This window comes from Pongo abelii, chromosome 19 (assembly GCF_028885655.2).
Source record: "Pongo abelii isolate AG06213 chromosome 19, NHGRI_mPonAbe1-v2.0_pri, whole genome shotgun sequence".
NCBI lineage: Eukaryota > Metazoa > Chordata > Mammalia > Primates > Hominidae > Pongo > Pongo abelii.
Window position 1 is genome coordinate 27,223,703 of NC_072004.2, and position 17,036 is coordinate 27,240,738.

A 17,036-nucleotide genomic window follows, 5' to 3' on the forward strand; every position below is an offset into this window, starting at 1 on the left:
ATCCAATATTATCACTATTTTGACGTCCAAGTCGTTTACAGTTTGCCTGGTGGGAGCCTCTTCAGGCTGGCCCCTGTGTCTTTTTGTTAAAAAACCCATTGCTCTGTGAGCGCTGTCTTACTTTCTGGCTAAAAAGAAGAGATTTCAGGCTCATTGGGGGTGACTGTTGCTATTGGAGCCTCCCCACCCTCCAAGGACAGATCTGGGAGTATCTCTGTGAGTGTGTGCATGTGCACTGGTGCGTATACACACATTCACATCTACTTTGATTTCTAGATGTATCTACGTCTCTAGATTGGAAACTCTGAGTCACACCAATACCTGATTCCTGTCTCCCAACACAGGGCTTAGTATAATGTTCCCCTTTCTAGACTAGCAAGCTCCTCCCCAATGGAAAGGAAGGTGGCTCCCATTTTTGTTCTCACAGATCCTTATGCTCAATCTTCCTGTGCATGACCAATCTCCCGTCACCTCTCCACTGCTATGGCCGTCCTCTCCCCTGTACATTTATCTGTGTTTCTAGGGCTGTTGCCCAAGGCTGAGGTTCTCTTACCTAGAGTTTCCATGTCCACTCCTGCTTTCTCCTGAGTGTCCTCCCAGGACTGCCAGGGGTCCTCCAGGATGAACATACACCTGTGATGCTTTTTCCTTTTTTCCAGTTATAGCTCCCTGTGACGTTGGAGTCCAGCCCAGCTCGGTACTGGGGCCTCCTTCCTTGTCACTGCTTTGTGCAATCCTGCTCACCACCCTGTCCTTGCTTCTTGAGCCCTGTCTACCCTCAGTGTCCCAACACAGCTGTGCATTAGCCACCCAGCCTTTGGCCAGTTCACCAAAAATATGGCGCTTTACCACCCTTGCCTCTCTTCACCTCTTTTCCTGTCTGGAAAGTGTCTGCTTCTGCTTCAAGTCACAGCCCATTCATGGAGTTCTTCCCATGATCTGTGGACTCCGTGCCCCCTCCTAATGCTGTGTGTAGATCGTCCCTCTGGAAGGGGCGGAGTGAGCCAGCCGCTGTATTTCCTCTGACATCGAGCACACACGTTGTTCACATATCTGTGGTTGAATACATGATCGTGTGAGGGAATGGACACATAGAAGCAGCCTCCAGTTTCCAGTGACAAAACAAGGGCACGAGTGGCCCCTCAGCTCTCCCCCAGGGAACCTTGTACTTGGTGTTAAAGTCTGACTCATGGAGGGGCTCATGTCCCTAGTTCCAGCGGGGTTTCCAACCCAGGTTGAGATGTAGCCTCTCTTCCTGATGGCTGGTTTGCTGATGTCTGCCTTAGCCGTCTGGAATTCATCCTCCCTGGGAAGAACCTCATTTTGTTCCTGGGAAGAACCTTGTTTTGTTCCTGGGAACCAAGTGCAGTCAGAAGCTAGGGGGAGACAACCCGGCGAGTATAAAGCACAAAGGATTGTGGCAAAGCACGAAGAAAATTGGAAGCTGGGCAGCAGCACAGAGCTCGCTGTGGCCTTAAGATGGAGTGAGGCCAGTCTGCCACCCAAGTTTTGAGGTGAGGGTCTGTGCCTGGAGGAGTCTGTGCCCTGGCTTCTGAGTCTCTTCGCATCCCCAGACCCTCAGCTACAGCTTACTTCTGGGAGGACTCAGAAGGGTGTGGTCTGAGACAGGCAGTGAACACCAGTGTTGATGTGGTGGAAATACAACAAAGCAGAATGTTTTCATTCCTGCACCAGTGTTTATTGCTCCTGCTTGGTGCTGTGTGTAGAAAATCCCAGACAAGGTTAGGACTTCCTATTGGAGGCACAAGACTTATGACCACACTAGAGTGTCAGGGCCCCAACCATCCTTGGGTGGCTCAGCCATGGAGGATGATAAACCAGTCTGGGAGGTCCGATGGGAGGCAGATCTTCAACTGAGCCTAGGACAGCGGTTTTCAGCCAGAAAGGAGAATGGGAAACTGCCTTGGGAGAAACCCCAAGTGAGCCCAAGGGCGCAGAGCAGAAGGACCCTGGAGTGTAAGAGCCTAGATTGCAAGCCTGGCAGGAGGCGGTCAGAGTGGCGGGGCAGGGAGAGGGGCTGGAGAGGTGGCCTGCTGATGAACGCAGATTCGCCTTAGGATTGAGCACTGTTTCTTGCCAGTGAAAAATCAGTTTGTTGTCCTCACCGGGGAGGTTTATCACATGCATGTTATTTGTTACTAGTAATGAAGTGTGGGAGTTTTCTGAATGGCTACTCTTTTAAATAAGTAAGAGCAGATTCAGGGTATCCCTGTAATAAAAAGCCACCTTCAACCATTTGCCTTCCACTCTGGCTTGCATAGGCAGTGGGCTGGCCTGTGCTCCTGGCCATTGTTCCTGGGTGGACCCCAGAGAGTGTGAATCCTGGTACTCAGGTTGGAGGATTTTTATCCTGCTGGGGGCTATCTGTTCATTGCTGAATTCAGATTTCTTTGGCCGGTTCCTGTGGGCACCGTGGTAAGGGCGGTGGTAGATCCAGCTGACCTCTGGGCGTGTTTGCCCTGGGTAAACCATGACAGCAGCACATCTTGTTCTTAGCTGTTTGTAGGCACTGCTATGTACCTCGTATTGTGTCAGATGTGAAGGAATCTGGAATGAATACGATACAGATGTGTTCTCAGGGAAGGATGTTTGAAAAGACTAGAGTTTGGATATGCTATAGGAAAACAATGATGAACGAATACAGAAAAATAAATGAAGGAATGAATATAGAAAAAGGTGAATAATAGTGTCATTTGAAGGACAGGGGGAAATAAGAATGCCTGCTTGTCTGCCAGGTGATGATTTAGTGAGGAATTGGAACCCAGAATGGTGTGTTCTAGGAGGAGGTTTTTTGCTTTGTAGTTGAAAGTTGAAGAGCAGCTTTACTCTTCTACTGCAGAAGCAGAAAGATGGATATTTAGTGCCGGAACTTGAGAGGTTAACGTCGGCCAGTTGAATTGATGGCTGGAATTTGCACATATGTCAGCCATAAAGGCCACGACTTAGCCCACCCAGACTGCTCCCCACATCCAAGGCATGTGGAGTTGCAAGTGGAGCTGTAGATCTGAAGTTAGGGTGTTGGAGCCACAAAGGCTGAGCTCTGGGACACTTCCCCTAGGCTGGGCCTGGAGTGAAGGCCAGTGGTAGGAGTACAGGGTTAGCTGGCCTGAGACTAGAAGGCCCCCTATCCTGCTCTGAGGCAGGGGTCTCTTCCGCTGCCCCCCGTAGACCACAGGTAGTGGCTTCATCTTAAACATGTTCTTTTAGTTTTAGACTTGCCACAAAGCTTCTTGTAGACAGCCAAGATCCACTGCCCCGGGAAGGCTGGTGAAGTCCGACAGGCATTGAAAGGCGGGATCTGCCTGTGGATCTTGCCCGCCTCTCCTCCTGGCGTTTCTAAGTGACCCTTCCTTCAGGATCCTGGCTTGTCCATCTTCTGCCATCACCCTGTCATCTTCACCTCCTGAACTTCGGGTTTCTAATTTCCTTCTAAAATCGCAGACCCATAAAGGAAGAAGGCACTTCAGATGTGTTGTGAATTGTCCTGATTTGCCAGGAGCAGGATGGCGGGGGGTGGGGGTCGGGGGGGGTGAGGGAGGGATAGGCTGGGAGATAGGGAGGGGGGCAGGGAGGTGCAGCCCAGCCCCGAGGTGTGCAAGGCCCCGGGCGGTCCTGTGCTTTGACTTTTGCTTGAAATCCTCACCTGGTTAGGCGTGTCCCTCTCTGCAAGGCCAGGCTCCTAGTTTTTCTTAGTTGAAGAGGCAAATTAGAAAAAAAGCCTTTCTGCCTCGGTGTTTCCCTGCTTTCCACTCCAAATGCCCTGTTTGCTAGTTAGATTATCAGGGTAGTGTAGATTACTGTTCATTACAGATGCAGAGTTGACTGGATAATAATCAAGATTTAGAAATTCCGAAAGCCAAAGAGCTTGCTCGGTTTTGATTCTTTTAAGCACCTAGCCAGCGTTCTCGGAGCGGTTTGAAATCCTAGTAAAGCTGAACCCTGCGCCAAGCGCGGCGCGTCGGTAATTCCAGTCAGATGGCGGCTGCAAGACCCCGCTCCCCCCGCCTGGAAGGCGTTTCTTCACCCACTTTCCCAGTGTTTGGCGGCTCAGCCTGTGCCTCCGCGCTTGTTCAGAGCTGCGGTTGGGGCGGGCGGGGGAGGGAGGGCTAATTCGTGTCAGATGGAGGGACGCCGTGCGGGACCGTGCGCTCGCGCCTGGCTTTTGTTCCCGGCGTCTGACTTCTGACGGGCAGGAGTGGCTGTGGAGGCGGCGGCGCGCGGCTGGGACCTGGGCCGGCGGCCACGGAGAGCCCTTGGCCCCTCCCGTGTTGGCCATTTCCTGGGACTTGTGTCCGCAGGGGACTCGAGAGGCATCCTCCCCCCACCGATAGCCGCTGGGGAGGGGTCAGCGGCCGTCCTCGCCTGGCCGGACCCGGCTCCCCGCGGGCGGCAGGGGCGGCCATGCGGCTGCGCGCCCTGACCCCCAGGCCACCGGGAGGGTTCGCGCGCGGAACCCGGTCGCGCCAGCGCCGGCGCCAGGTGAGTGCAGCCCGGAGCTGGTGTGCAGGGCCAGGGGCGCGAGGCACGGGCGCCTTCAGGGCTGCATGCACGTGGGCTGCGCCGGGTGTGCACTGGTGCCCGTGGACGCTGTGCCGGTGTGTACCCGCTTGTGCTCATGTGTATGCGTGTGCCCTTGTCAGTGCGCGTATGTCGGTGTGTGTTTGTGCACCCCGTCTGCACGTCCACGCGTGTGTGCTTGTGAGCGCGCGTCTGTGTGTGCAGGCATGTGTGCGCTGGTCCGTGCCTGAGTCCTGGTGGGTGCGTGTGTACCCTTGTGTGTGCGCGCGCAGGACAAGGAGCGAGAGGGCCAGTGGAGCTTTGCCTAATGGGGGAGTCTTCTGGTAAGCGTGGAAGAGGGTTGGGGCTTAGCTCTTTCTAACCCAACTGCCTCTTGAAAAGGCTTCTTGGGTTCCTTTCCCTGCAATGGAATTGGGATACTGGCCATTGCGCAGACCTGCTATCCCTCGCGTGTTTCTTGCAAAGGTAAAGGGCATTTGAGCTCTGCAATGACGTGGGGGATGCGCTGGGATGTAGGAATCCTTACAGGTTCCCTGGGGACCGCATGGGTTCCAGCGGTGCTCTGTGGTCCACAAGACGGCCCTTCACGGTGTTTGAATTAAACAGAGCAGTGCTAGTTGGCTCCCCGCTAGGTTCAGCCTCCCTTTCCCCAAGTCATTGCATTTGTTTTTCTGAAACTTTTATAAGGTTCTGTGGAGTGAAAAACTGTCAAAATTTCAGCTGGTTACTTGAGGTGTACTGCGTTCCCTTTTAAAGTGTAGTGGTCAAACGCTGCTGCCTGGAAGTGTGGGAACAATATGTGCTGGATGTGGAGGGTGTCCCTCTTGCCCCAGATACCGCCCCCCTGTGGGCTGGGAAATATCCCCGAGGCCTGGAAGTGTTCCTGGCTGTTTAACATCAGAGTGAAGTTGGGCTGGGAATGTGTTTTTGATCAGTGTCTGCCTCTCCAGAATGCCTCTGAAGGTTTCCCAGGTGCCTGAATGCCCACCTAAATCCTCTTACTATGGTGGAGCTGAATATTTCCTGAAAGGAAAACGTAGCTGGGATTGTGCTGATGCAGCTTTGCACTTTTGCGTGTGTAACCATTTTGCCAGGGCGACCTTTAGCCGGGAGAACCTATCCGAGAGGTCCCTGCGGTTTTGCATTTCGGCAGAGTGGAGCATTCATGTGGAGCACCTCCCTGTTCAATTTTGCAGAGATTTTTCTTTCTCAAAAGAGACCTCACAATCAAGACCAGCACTAATTACTGTGTCCCCCTCAGGGAGTCCTTGTGGAACCAGCAGCCTGCTCTCTACCCTTCCAACATTTTGTTCCTAACAATTAAGTGCAATTTAGATTCCTGAACTGAGCCTGCTAAATGCTTCAGCATTGCTGCCTCCTCTCCCCCTTTGGGAGAAATGAAAGCACAGTATCAGGTGAAAACAAGGGCAGTCTAATCCCGTCTGGTCTCATTTCACAATAGAGATGTTATGTACAGATGAAGCGTGAGCAGATGTTATTACACTATCTTAAATGAACTCCTCAGGGATCCAGCAATTCAAATGGCTGAGCCCTCGCAACAGTGCTTATGCTGTTTCCCTCTTTAAGTTTTCTAGCTGTGGACCACTGGTCAAGAAAGCTGCAGGAAAACAGTGCCTCTTTCTCCCTGGTTGGAATAAAGGTATTTGTAAGGAATAAAAGGTCACAGTATCTTTCCTTGGCCCACAGACTGTGGCTAATTCATTTGGTCAACACGTATTAATTGAGGGTCCATGGTCCACTGTCTGCCAGGCGCTGGGCAGGGCCCTAAGAGGACAAAGGGGAAAGAGCCTGGTGTCCTGCATCTAGGAAACTGCAATCTAGCACAGGAGAGAAGGCATATAAACAAATAACTGCAATACGAGTGAAAAGTAAGTACCAGCTGCTGCATTGCAATAGAGAGATGTGTTTGTTAGGTGTTTGAATGCTACTCTTGTCTGAGCGTGAGACTGGGGCTTGAGGCATATGGGGCCTGAGTCCCATATGCCTCATCCATTGGCTGTGTGGTGCTGCATCTCGGTTTTGCATCTCACCATCACGGTTTGTAGACTAGTGGTGATTACAGTAATGACACAGAAGCACTTGGCTAGTGTTACCAACTGCATAATTAGCAGCATCATTATCCTTCTTTTGCAGAGCATTGAACACACAATCTCTGTTATCAGAAAGGATGCAATCTCTTTGAAAAAACCAGATACCGACATAGGAACAACTACATAACAACAGTGCCTTAAATGTATATAGATACTTATAGTATAGTCTGTTATATACAGTGGTGATTCTGTCTTGGCCGCAAATTGGAATCACGGGATGGAGTTGGGGTGGGGGGTTTGACAACAGTCCAGTGTTCTGATTCAGCCTCCAGGTAATCTGATTTAATTGGTCTGGGGTGGAGCCTGGGTCAGCTGTTTTAAAAGCTGCCCCAGTGATTCTTATGAACTGATAGATGGTATAGCATTTGGTCATTTACAATAGCTGTTAAGAGACAAGAGGGGGAGGATATCTTTTCTATTTAAGAGAGGTTGTGACTTGTCCTGGGCCACAGAGCTTGTAGTGTAGGTATCAGAACTTACATGAAGGCTTCTGCTTGGTTCAGGACCCTTTCCCTTAGTTTATTTATTTTTTCTTTTTTTTTGAGATGGAGTCTCACTCTGTCAACTCAGGCTGGAGTGCAGTGCCATGATCTCAGCCTACTGCAGCCTCCGACTCCTGGGTTCAAGCGATTCTCCTGCCTCAGCCTCCCGAGTAGCTAGGATTACAGGTGCCCACCACTGCACCCAGCTAATTTTTGTATTTTTAGTACAGGCGGGGTTTCACCATGTTGGCCAGGCTGGTCTTGAACTCCTGAGCTCAAGTGATCCACCCGCCTTGGCCTCCTAAAGTGCTGGGATTACAGGCATGAGCCACTGTGCCTGGCCATGAAGTTTTTTATTAGGTGATTGTATTAGTATATTTTCATGCTGCTGATGAAGACATCCCCAAAACTGGGCAATTTATACAGGAAAAAGGGCTTAATGGACTCACAGTTGCAAGTTCTGGGGAGGCCTCACAATCATTTTGGAAGGTGAAAGGCACATTTCACATGGCAGCAGGCAAAGAGAGAGAGCTTGTGCAGAGGAACTCCCTCTTATAAAACCATCAGATCTCATGATAATTATTCATTATCACGAGAACAGCACAGGAAAGACCTGCCCCCATGATTCGGTTACCTCCCACTGGATCCCTCTCACAACAGGTGGGAATTCAAGATGAGATTTGGATGGGGACACAGTCAAACCATATCAGTGATTAAATGTTTAGGATTGTTTTGTGTTCTTGATGAATCAGTCCTTTTATTGTTATGAGAGGACTTTCTATATCCTTGTTAATGTTCTTTGATCTGTAGCCTACTTTGTCTGATATAGCCACTCCAACTTCCCTTTGATTAACATCAGCAAGGTACCTCTTTTTTTTAGCCTTTGTCTTAAAAAAAAAAAAAAAAGACCAGGTGTAGTGGCTCACACCTGTAATCCCAGCGCTTTGGGAGGCCAAAGCGGATGGATCACGAGGTCAGGAGTTTGAGACCAGCCTGACCAATATGGTGAAACCCTGTCTCTACTAAAAATACAAAGATTAGCGAGGCATGGTGGCGGTTGCCTGTAATCCCAGCTACTTGGGAGGCTGAGGCAGAGAATTGCTTGAACTCGGGAGGCAGAGGTTGCAGTGAGCCAAGATTGCGCCACTGCACTCCAGTGTGGGTGACAGGGTGAGACTCCGTCTCAAAAGAAAATATACTTATATAATCTGATGACTTTTGTTAACTTATAATTGAGATATTTAGACTATTTACATAAATATGATTATTAATATGGCAAGGTTTGACTCTGTCATCCTGCTACTTGTTTTCTATTTCTCCTACCTATTATTTGTTCTGCTTTTCTTTTATTTCCTTTTGCCATTTAGATTAATTGAATAGTTTTTATTATTTCATTTTATCTCTCTTGTTTGTTTATTACCCACAATTCATGATTTTAGTGGTTGCTCTAGGGTTTATACTATACCTCTGTAACATCACAGGCTACCTTCAAGTGATATTATATCCACTTCATGAATACTATGAGAGCCTTATAATAGTCTTATGGAATCTTTGGGGTGTCCAATTTCTGACTGGAAACCTCTGTGGCCAGTGGCACCTTTGCCTGAGTTCTTGTCCTGTGTCCAGGAAGAATGAGATACGCAGACAGGGGAAGGGTGAAGAAGATGAAGATAAGCTTTATTAAGTGTTAAACAGCTCAGAGGAGACCCACAGTGTCCTCTCTGTAGGCAGGTCATCCCGAACTCTGCTGCTCTCAGCAGAGAGGAGGCCCTGGAGAGGGTGGTTCCGCTCTGCAGCTGGAAGTCCCAACATCTCTGCAGGTCTCTGAAGCTCTCGGCAGAGAGGGTAGGTCCTCTGTGCAGCTGGTCTCTTGTGGGCTCTCCATTCTCTCTGTCCTCTCTCTTGCTCTGGCTGAACATGGAAAAGCCCTTGGAGGGGAGGAAGTGCCTGCTGATTGGTCCATGGGCAGCCATGGGTGGGCTGGAAGAGGCACCATGAGTCCCCACTCCAGTCTGTGGGACTGGCAGCCCGTCCCCAGCCTACAGGCCCTCCCTTGCCTGAAGGTGGGGCCTTACTGAGGACCCACCCCGTTCTGTCCAGGACTTTGCCTACTGCTGCCATTCAAGGCCCTGGAACTTGTCCCCAATCCCGCTCTGAGATCAGAGGTGGGGGGCCGGGAGAGGAGACAGGCCAGGCAGCCAGAACAGACACTCCTGAGCCAGCAGGGATGGTGGGGTGGGGGGGGGCTTCCATGCCCCCGAGGGTGCAGGCCGCAGAGATGCCTGGGTCCTGTGCCTGGGAGGGTGGCTGCAGCTGCCTGCACTCAGGGAGCTCCTGCTTTTCCCCAGCTCCCGCCTGCTTGGAGTAGGAGGCCCAGGTCTGCAGCCGTGGATGGTGGCTGCAGCTGCACCCCGGGGGACAGATCCTGCCTGCTCCTGGCCCCACTCAAGAACACAGGGAGGATTGGATCTACAGCTGCAGTTTGGGCAGCTGCAGTGGCACCCAGGGAGTTCCCACCCCAACTCAGAAGAGGCGGCGCTCCCACCGGCTCCATGGAGAGTGCAGCCCCAGCCGCACCTCCCTGCTGCAGCCAGTGTGATGTAGCAACCACTGTCATCAATAGTATATTTCCTTTTCTTCTTTCCTGAACTTTGTGCTATTTTATCAGAAAATTTACTTTTAGATATGTCATATGTCACATTACACTATTGTTTAAACAGTTAATTATCTTTTGGTGAGCTTTAAATAATAAGAAAAACTCATAAATTTACCTGTGTAATTAGCATTTCTGGTGCTCTTCATTTGTTGGTGTAAAGCCGTAATTCCATCTGCCATGTCCTTTTTGCCCAAGCACTGTCTTTAATATGTCATATGTGTCAGCTGGTGATGATTTTTTTGGGGCTTTAATTGTATATCTTTTTTTGCATATTTTAAGAAGTTTTTGGTTCACTTTTATTTTTAAGAGCTATTTTTATTGGGTACAGGATTCTAGATTGACACATTTTCTTTCAGTTTTTTGTTTTATTTTATTTTGTTTATTTTTTTAACTTTTAGGTTCAGGGTACATGTGCGGGTTTATTATATAGGTAAATTTTGTGTCATGGGGGTTTGGTGTACAGATTATTTCCTCCCCCAGGTAATAAGCATAGTACTCGATAGGTAGTTTTTCAATTTTCACCCTCCTTCCACCCTCCACCCTCAAGTAGGCCCTGGTGTCTGTTCCCTTCTTTGTGTCCATCTTTCAGTATTTTCTATTATACTGCTGTCTTCTCACTTATATTTTTTAAAACAATGAGAAACCTGTTATCCTAATGGTTGGTTCCCTGCATGTAATGTGTCTTTTGGCCCTGTGGTTGTTTTTAAGGTCTTTCTCTTTGTTACTGGGTTTAAGCAATTTGATTATTGTATGCCTTGGGGGTAGTTCCTGTCACATTTCTTGTGCTAGAAATACATATATATATAGATGGAGTTTCACTCTTGTTGCCCAGGCTGGAGTGCAATGGCACGATCTCGGCTCACTGCAACCTCCACCTCCTGGGTTCAAGCGATTTCCTGCCTTAGCCTCCCAAGTAGCTGGGATTACAGGCACCACCGCCATGCCCAGCTAATTTTTTGTATTTTTAGTTGACACGGGGTTTCACCGTGTTGTCCAGGCTGGTCTGGAACTCCTGACCTCAGGTGATCCACCCGCCTCTGCCTCCCAAAGTGCTCGGATTACAGGTTTGAGCCACCGTGCCTGGCCAAGAAATTTCTTGAGTTTCTTGGATCTGTGGGTTTATAGTTTTCCTCCTGGTTTGAAAAAGTTTCAGCCATTATTTTTTCAAATATCCCCCCTTCCCTGCCCTTCTCCGTCAGTCTCCATTACACATATGTTATGTTGTTTAAAGTTCTCCCGCAGCTTACTGATGCTTGTTTATTTATTTATTTAGGTTGTCTCATCTCTGTGTGCTTTGTGTTGGGAGGTTTGTACTGTGATGTCTTCAAGTTCATTCACCTGTGCTTCTGGCAGGCTCTAACCTGCCCGTAATCTCATCCAGTGTATCTTGCATCTCATATTCTTACATTTTCCTCAATGAATGTTTGATTTGGATCTTTTTATGTTTTTCAGGTCTCTACTTAACCTTCCAGCATATAGAATAGTTATTATGATGGACATTTGGGTTATATAAAGCTGTTATGACCATTCTTTCTCTTGTGGACATAGGTTTTTATTTCTCTTTAGTGTAAATAAGAATGGAATTGCTGAGTCATAGGACAGGTGTGTGTTTAAGTTTATAAGAAATTGTCAAACCATTTTCTAAAGAAGTTGTACCATTTATTCCACATTCTAAATACCATTTCATCTTTTCAAATAAATTTAATTATTCCAGTGGGTGAGTAATGGCCTCAATGAATCCATATAGATATTAAGTACTGATGGAATACACGGTCACATATCAGCAAATAGATATGATTAGTGCTTGACTCTAAAAGCAAATTGAATTCTTACAAGGTTATCATATAGCTGGGAGCCTTGGCTCTACAAACATGAATAGGTAGCCGAGGGGTTAGTTTTTCCAAGTGCTAATGCTTGTAATTGTGTTTGAAGAAGAACCACATGTGTGTCACAGGCTGGACTGTCTCTTCTTCTGCAGGAGAGCTCAGAGAGGCTCAAGAGCTTAGTGGTGATTCTGGAACACCTTTGAACCAGGAAAGCCAGTTGACTTCCTCATAACATAATTGTGCTGTTTAGCTAATTACTTTTTCCAGAAGAAAAAAGGGTTGAGAGTCTAGAAGTGTATGTGGATTACTTTTTCACAGAAGTAGGTGGCTCTACGGCTCAAGTCTGGAAGGGAGTGCATTTTCACATAATGATGTTGGTTGATGTGATGTTTCTAGGCACCCCATGTGGTGATTGATGAGTTGGGTGAAAGTGAACGTCCGTCTAGGACTCTGGAATTGGGAATGCTAACAGGGTATCCGTGGGTCGTCTTGGGAATTTTAGCATCACCAAGATGGTTTCTTGTTCTGTGTTTGCTTGGTAATATTCCTGTTTTTGCTCTTTACAAATTCCACTAGATTTATTATCTCCCGAAAAGGAAAAAGAAACAAACTATGAGATGAAACGTTGACAATTTCTTCCTTTACTTTTTCAGCCAGAAGAATTAACCTCGAGTCTGCACACTTTTAAGAACAAGGCCTTTAAAAAATCCAAAGTGTGTGGAGTTTGCAAACAAATTATTGACGGTCAAGGTATTTTATGCCGAGGTAAGTCTGTGTTTATGATTCTCTCGCCGATTAATCCAAGGCAAAACAAACAAAAAACAAAACGAAAACTTTTTTTCGGGAGTTTCCGAAAGTTAAATCATGGAATTCCCCTTCTTAGTTTATATGTCCCCCAACCCCCCACCCCCTTACTTAGCAGGGGCCAACCGTATTTACACAGATAAGTGCTCTTGAGGACATTTTTACAGAAAGAGCAGAGTTCCCCGATGGGAGAGGAGGCAGCAATTTGTAAATTAATCATTTATTCTCGGGTCTGCTCTGAAGTGTCAGTAACTCAGGTAATTTAGTTTGACTTTCAGATCTCTTACTCAAGTTTGCGAATGAAATGTTTCTATCTTTAGAATTCAGGTTCATTTTGGTATGGCCCCTTTCAGATCCTGTCACTAAACTAAGCCACCAGCTTGGGTACTAGATATTTAGACGTCAAGTAATGAATGGAACTTGCCAATTCTTTTGTGACTGCACATTAATAAATCTAGTAAGAGATGTGTGACTGTAATGAATGTGGGAATGGTCGGGGGGCAGGGACTGCTGGGCAGACCAGTGGGGTAACCACACAGAGGGAGTCACTAGGAGGACCAGGCCCTTGGAGAGTGCGGGGGCTGCTCTTTGGCATCATTTCATCTGCGGGGTTGGGGATTTCCTCTAGAAAATGTGCAGAGTCTCAGCCTGTGGGCTTCTGTGGTGTTAGGACCTCCCCCTCAGTGCCTCCTTCCCTGCAGACCCCCAGCAGGTGGTCCCTGATGGCCACTTTAGACTAGGGTGCCTATGATGGAAAGATGCATGCAGTCAAACCTTAATGGGTTGAGGATGTGACCAGGGGCCTCTAAGGGGCTCTTGGGATTCTTTTACAGTTCAAAGGCCTGAGTGTGGGTGAGAAGACTGGGGTGCCCCTCCTCTGATTCGGCCCCTTGGAGAAGTCAGTGCTAAAGAATGTGTTGGATGAGTGGTGGGTACCGGCCACCCTGGTCGCTAAGTAGAAGCCAGAGACCAGGGAGCCATTTGTGTAATTCATCTAGATCGGCATCCAAGGCAGAGAACATGGGCTATAGTGTACTCTGAGCCAACTGATAGGACATCCTGTGATTCAAAACTTTTTTTTTTTTTGAGACAGGATGTCGCCCTGTCATCCAGGTAAGAGTGCGGTGGGATGATCAGGGCTCACTGCAGCCTTGACCTCCTGGGCCCAAGCCATCCTCCCACCTCAGCCTCTCCAGTAGCTGGACTATAGGCATGGGCCACAGGCCCAGCTAATTTTCTTACTTTTTTGGAGACAAAGTCTCATTCTGTTGTCCAGGCTGGTCTGGAACTCTTGGCCCCAAGTGATTTTCCTGCCTTAGCCTCCCAAAGTGCTGGGATTACAGGTGTGAGCCATTGTTATAAGCCCATATTTGCAAATGGCACTGCACTGGGTGATGTCTTGGTCATCTGTGAATGCTGTGGCCTGTCACTGGCCATTCCCCTGCATAGCTTGTCCAGTTCAGGAGGGCCATGTCAGCCAAATGTGGTGGCCCTTTGTGTTTGGGGCCTGCAGGTATAAAGTGATGAGAAATTGCACTGATGCTCTTGGACAGGCGTCCTCCATCAAGCTTGCTCTAAAATGTCTGTGGGCAAACATAGCAGCCCCTCTGTGTCCCACATACCCTACAGGGTCCAGTAGGGGCTTTGTGCCTTTCCAGGAACATGGCAAAAATAGAAGCCCAAGGAGTCTCCCCATCTTTGAATGTCATTCTCATAGAAATGCTCATATTTTTTTTATTTATTTATTTTTGAGATGGAATCTTGCTCTGTCACCCAGGCTGCAGTGCAGTGGCACGATCTCGGCTCACTGCAAGCTCTGCCTCCCAGGTTCACGCCATTCTCCTGCCTCAGCCTCCCCAGCAGCTGGGACTACAGGTGCCTGCCACCATGCCAGGCTAATTTTTTTTTTTTTTTGTATTTTTAGTAGAGATGGGGTTTCACCATGTTAACCAGGATGGTCTCCATCTCCTGAACTTGTGATCCGCCCGCCTCGGCTTCCCAAAGTGCTGGGATTACAGGCGTGAGCCACGGCGCCCGGCCAGAAATGCTCATATTTTAAAATTTTGGTCTCTAACTTTGACTCTCAAGTGTGAAAAGAAGGAAAAGGAAAGTCGTGGTTGAATTGGAACCATGAAACCAGCAGCCCAGAGAGCCTGGGAATCAGAGCTATAAGGGCCTGGTGTTGATCCTAGAGCCCTGGTCCTGTGCCAGCGGAGCCACTGGGCGATACTGGGAGAGCTGTCATGAGCAGCATGGCACCAGCAGGGACACCCTGGGCTTGTTCTCGGCTTCCTCATCCTGTGATGACATCTCAGGCAAAGCTGCAAACCAAAGGTTCCCCATGAACTGACTTCTGCCTGTCAGGTGCTATGTGGGGACAGGTCTGATTTGGGAGCAAAGGCGGAGGTCAGACAGAGCTGGGTCCTGGCCCTGCCCCTGACATGGGCAAAGTCTCCTCACTCTGGGTCTAGGACTTAGGGCTGTTCCAAGGGCAGAAGTCAGGCTTAAAGTGCACAGCCAGCGTTGTGGCACTTAGTTTTGTTATTGGTGTTAGGATTGCTCTGAAGGGAACCCACTGTAGGTAGCTCCATATGGCTGATGCCGCATGTGTGTTTGGTTAGCCTCTGCACCACACATCCTTGAGCTGTAATCCAGTGGGGGAGCTGCTTAGACACAGAGGCCTTTTGCACAACTTACCACAGTGGCTTGGGCTGCACTAGGTTGGTTATACTGCTTGAGGAGTAATTTTTCCTTCTTTGTATAAATGAAAACTGAGTTTACTGAAGAGTTATCTCAGACATCCTTTTTAGTACTTCAGTATTCTGTTCCTGCCATTCAAGTAGCATTGACTATTTTCAAAGTAAATGTAACCAATGAAAGAGAAGAGCTTGAAGAAAGCACGGCCTCCAGCTGTGAAACACGCAAGCGCGTCTTGGTCGGCGGGGAGCTGTCTTCTTTCTTTATCTGGAGGATCATCGTCTTAGTGCCTTCCCTGGGTTGGGACTTGTGTCTCTTCCTCTGTCCTGCAGTTGCACACTCAAAAGGGCCAGGGAAGGACCCCAGATTGATCATCTGGTTCCAAATGAACTCTGTTTTGTGGCATTTTAAATATGTGGTGTGTGAAATATTAGGGAGGGGTGAGGAGGCCTGCCAGAGTGGTATGTGCCTGAGTGTGTGGGTGCACATATGCATGGCTATGTGTGCGGTGCATGCATGCATGATTGAGTTCATGCATATGAGGACAAGCAGTGCACACACCTGTGATTGCATGTGTGTGCATGCGTGCATGCGTCTGAGTGAATGCATTTGCTTGAGCACGCAGATATTCCACATTGTGAGGGAACATGTGAGAGCATCCCTTCTGTTCAGACCACTTTGTAGAGTTCAGCTGCTCTACGACGTCCATTATCTTATCTTGAGGGAGACAGAAACAGAAAATGTGCATGCGCACAGGAGCAGCTTTTGTTCTTGAAAGAGAAGAGAGGGAATAAATAGTGCCCTATCTGGACAAGATGTTCAACAGGCTTATCTTGCTGTGTGTCATCTGGTTGTTAAGGAAGATGAAGTAAGGCATGCTATCTCCAGATAATGGTTTAAATTTCACATGCTTCTGGCAACATCCAGGCACTCATGAGAACAAGGCCCAGTGTGGTGGCCCCACAGCCCATCTACTGGTTTCTGTTGGTATTGATGCTTTCCCACCTCCTCTTGGAACTCTCTGGAGTTCTGCTTCGATGTGAGGCAGCGAGACACCTAGAGCATCACCTCTGAGGATTCAAGGCCCACTTTGGCCTGGAGGACCCCACACATACCCAACATGGACAAGCAATGGGGCTGCCAGCTCTGTCCTAGTGCAGCATTATCTTCTGTCCTGTTTGGCTAATGCTCCTCTACTCCAGGGAACCCAGTATAGCACTGGTTTTTCTCACTGGTGAAATAGATTCTTGGTCAGTGGAGGTAACAAGGGGAAAAAAAGCCATATACATTTTTTTATCCCTTGAAGAAAATCACTCATGGACAGGTATGATGTTAGGTGACTTCACCCCTCTTCTCATGCCTGGTTTATCCCTTTCTTCTTTACCTCCTCCTCCCCCACAGCTTACTTTCCACCGCAGGGACACATTGCTGCTCTCATTGCCTTTTTAGGCTGGTTCCTTTCCAGGGGCAGCCAGGGTGCAGGTATTATGGGCACACAGGCACCTGCTCCCGCTGTGTCCCTGTCTGTGACTCTGGGCCCCTCAGCTAGGATAGGATATCTTGTCTAGAGGCAGTAGAAAGAGATCAGGATGTGGGGTCAAGTTCTGGCTGTGCCACTCTCACTCTGGGCAGTTTTAGACAGTAGGCTTTTATGAAGCCCATTTTCTCAACCCTAAAATGGGCATGAAAATGCAGATCCAGTGGTGCAGAGCTGGGACTCAGGGAGGGGTGTACGTGAAAGGGCCTGGTCTGCCAGGCCAGTGAGGTGCAGGGCAGGACCACCACCTTCCCAGGGGACGGCTGCTTCGTGCTGGCAGGCAGTGCTGCACTGCACCCTGGATGTGATGCCTTTCAGAGGGCGCTGGTTCAGCCTCTCCCCAAAGAGTTGCCATGAGCTTGGTGGCTGTGAATCCTGGGGATG

At 48.7% G+C, this 17,036-nt stretch overlaps 1 protein-coding gene across 2 annotated transcripts in view; it reads left to right on the forward strand.

Annotated features, from left to right (window-relative positions):
* Positions 1-17,036, forward strand: part of LOC129051290 (tensin-3-like) — a 157,757-nt gene that overhangs the window by 21,763 nt on the left and 118,958 nt on the right. The window contains exon 2 of one of the 2 annotated variants that reach the window (XM_063718488.1): positions 12,268-12,379. The exons of the other annotated variant lie outside the window; for it this stretch is intronic. Within the exon in view, the coding sequence (XP_063574558.1) occupies positions 12,268-12,379 (112 nt within the window). The remainder of the gene's footprint in view (positions 1-12,267; positions 12,380-17,036) is intronic. 2 annotated transcript variants of the gene reach the window in all.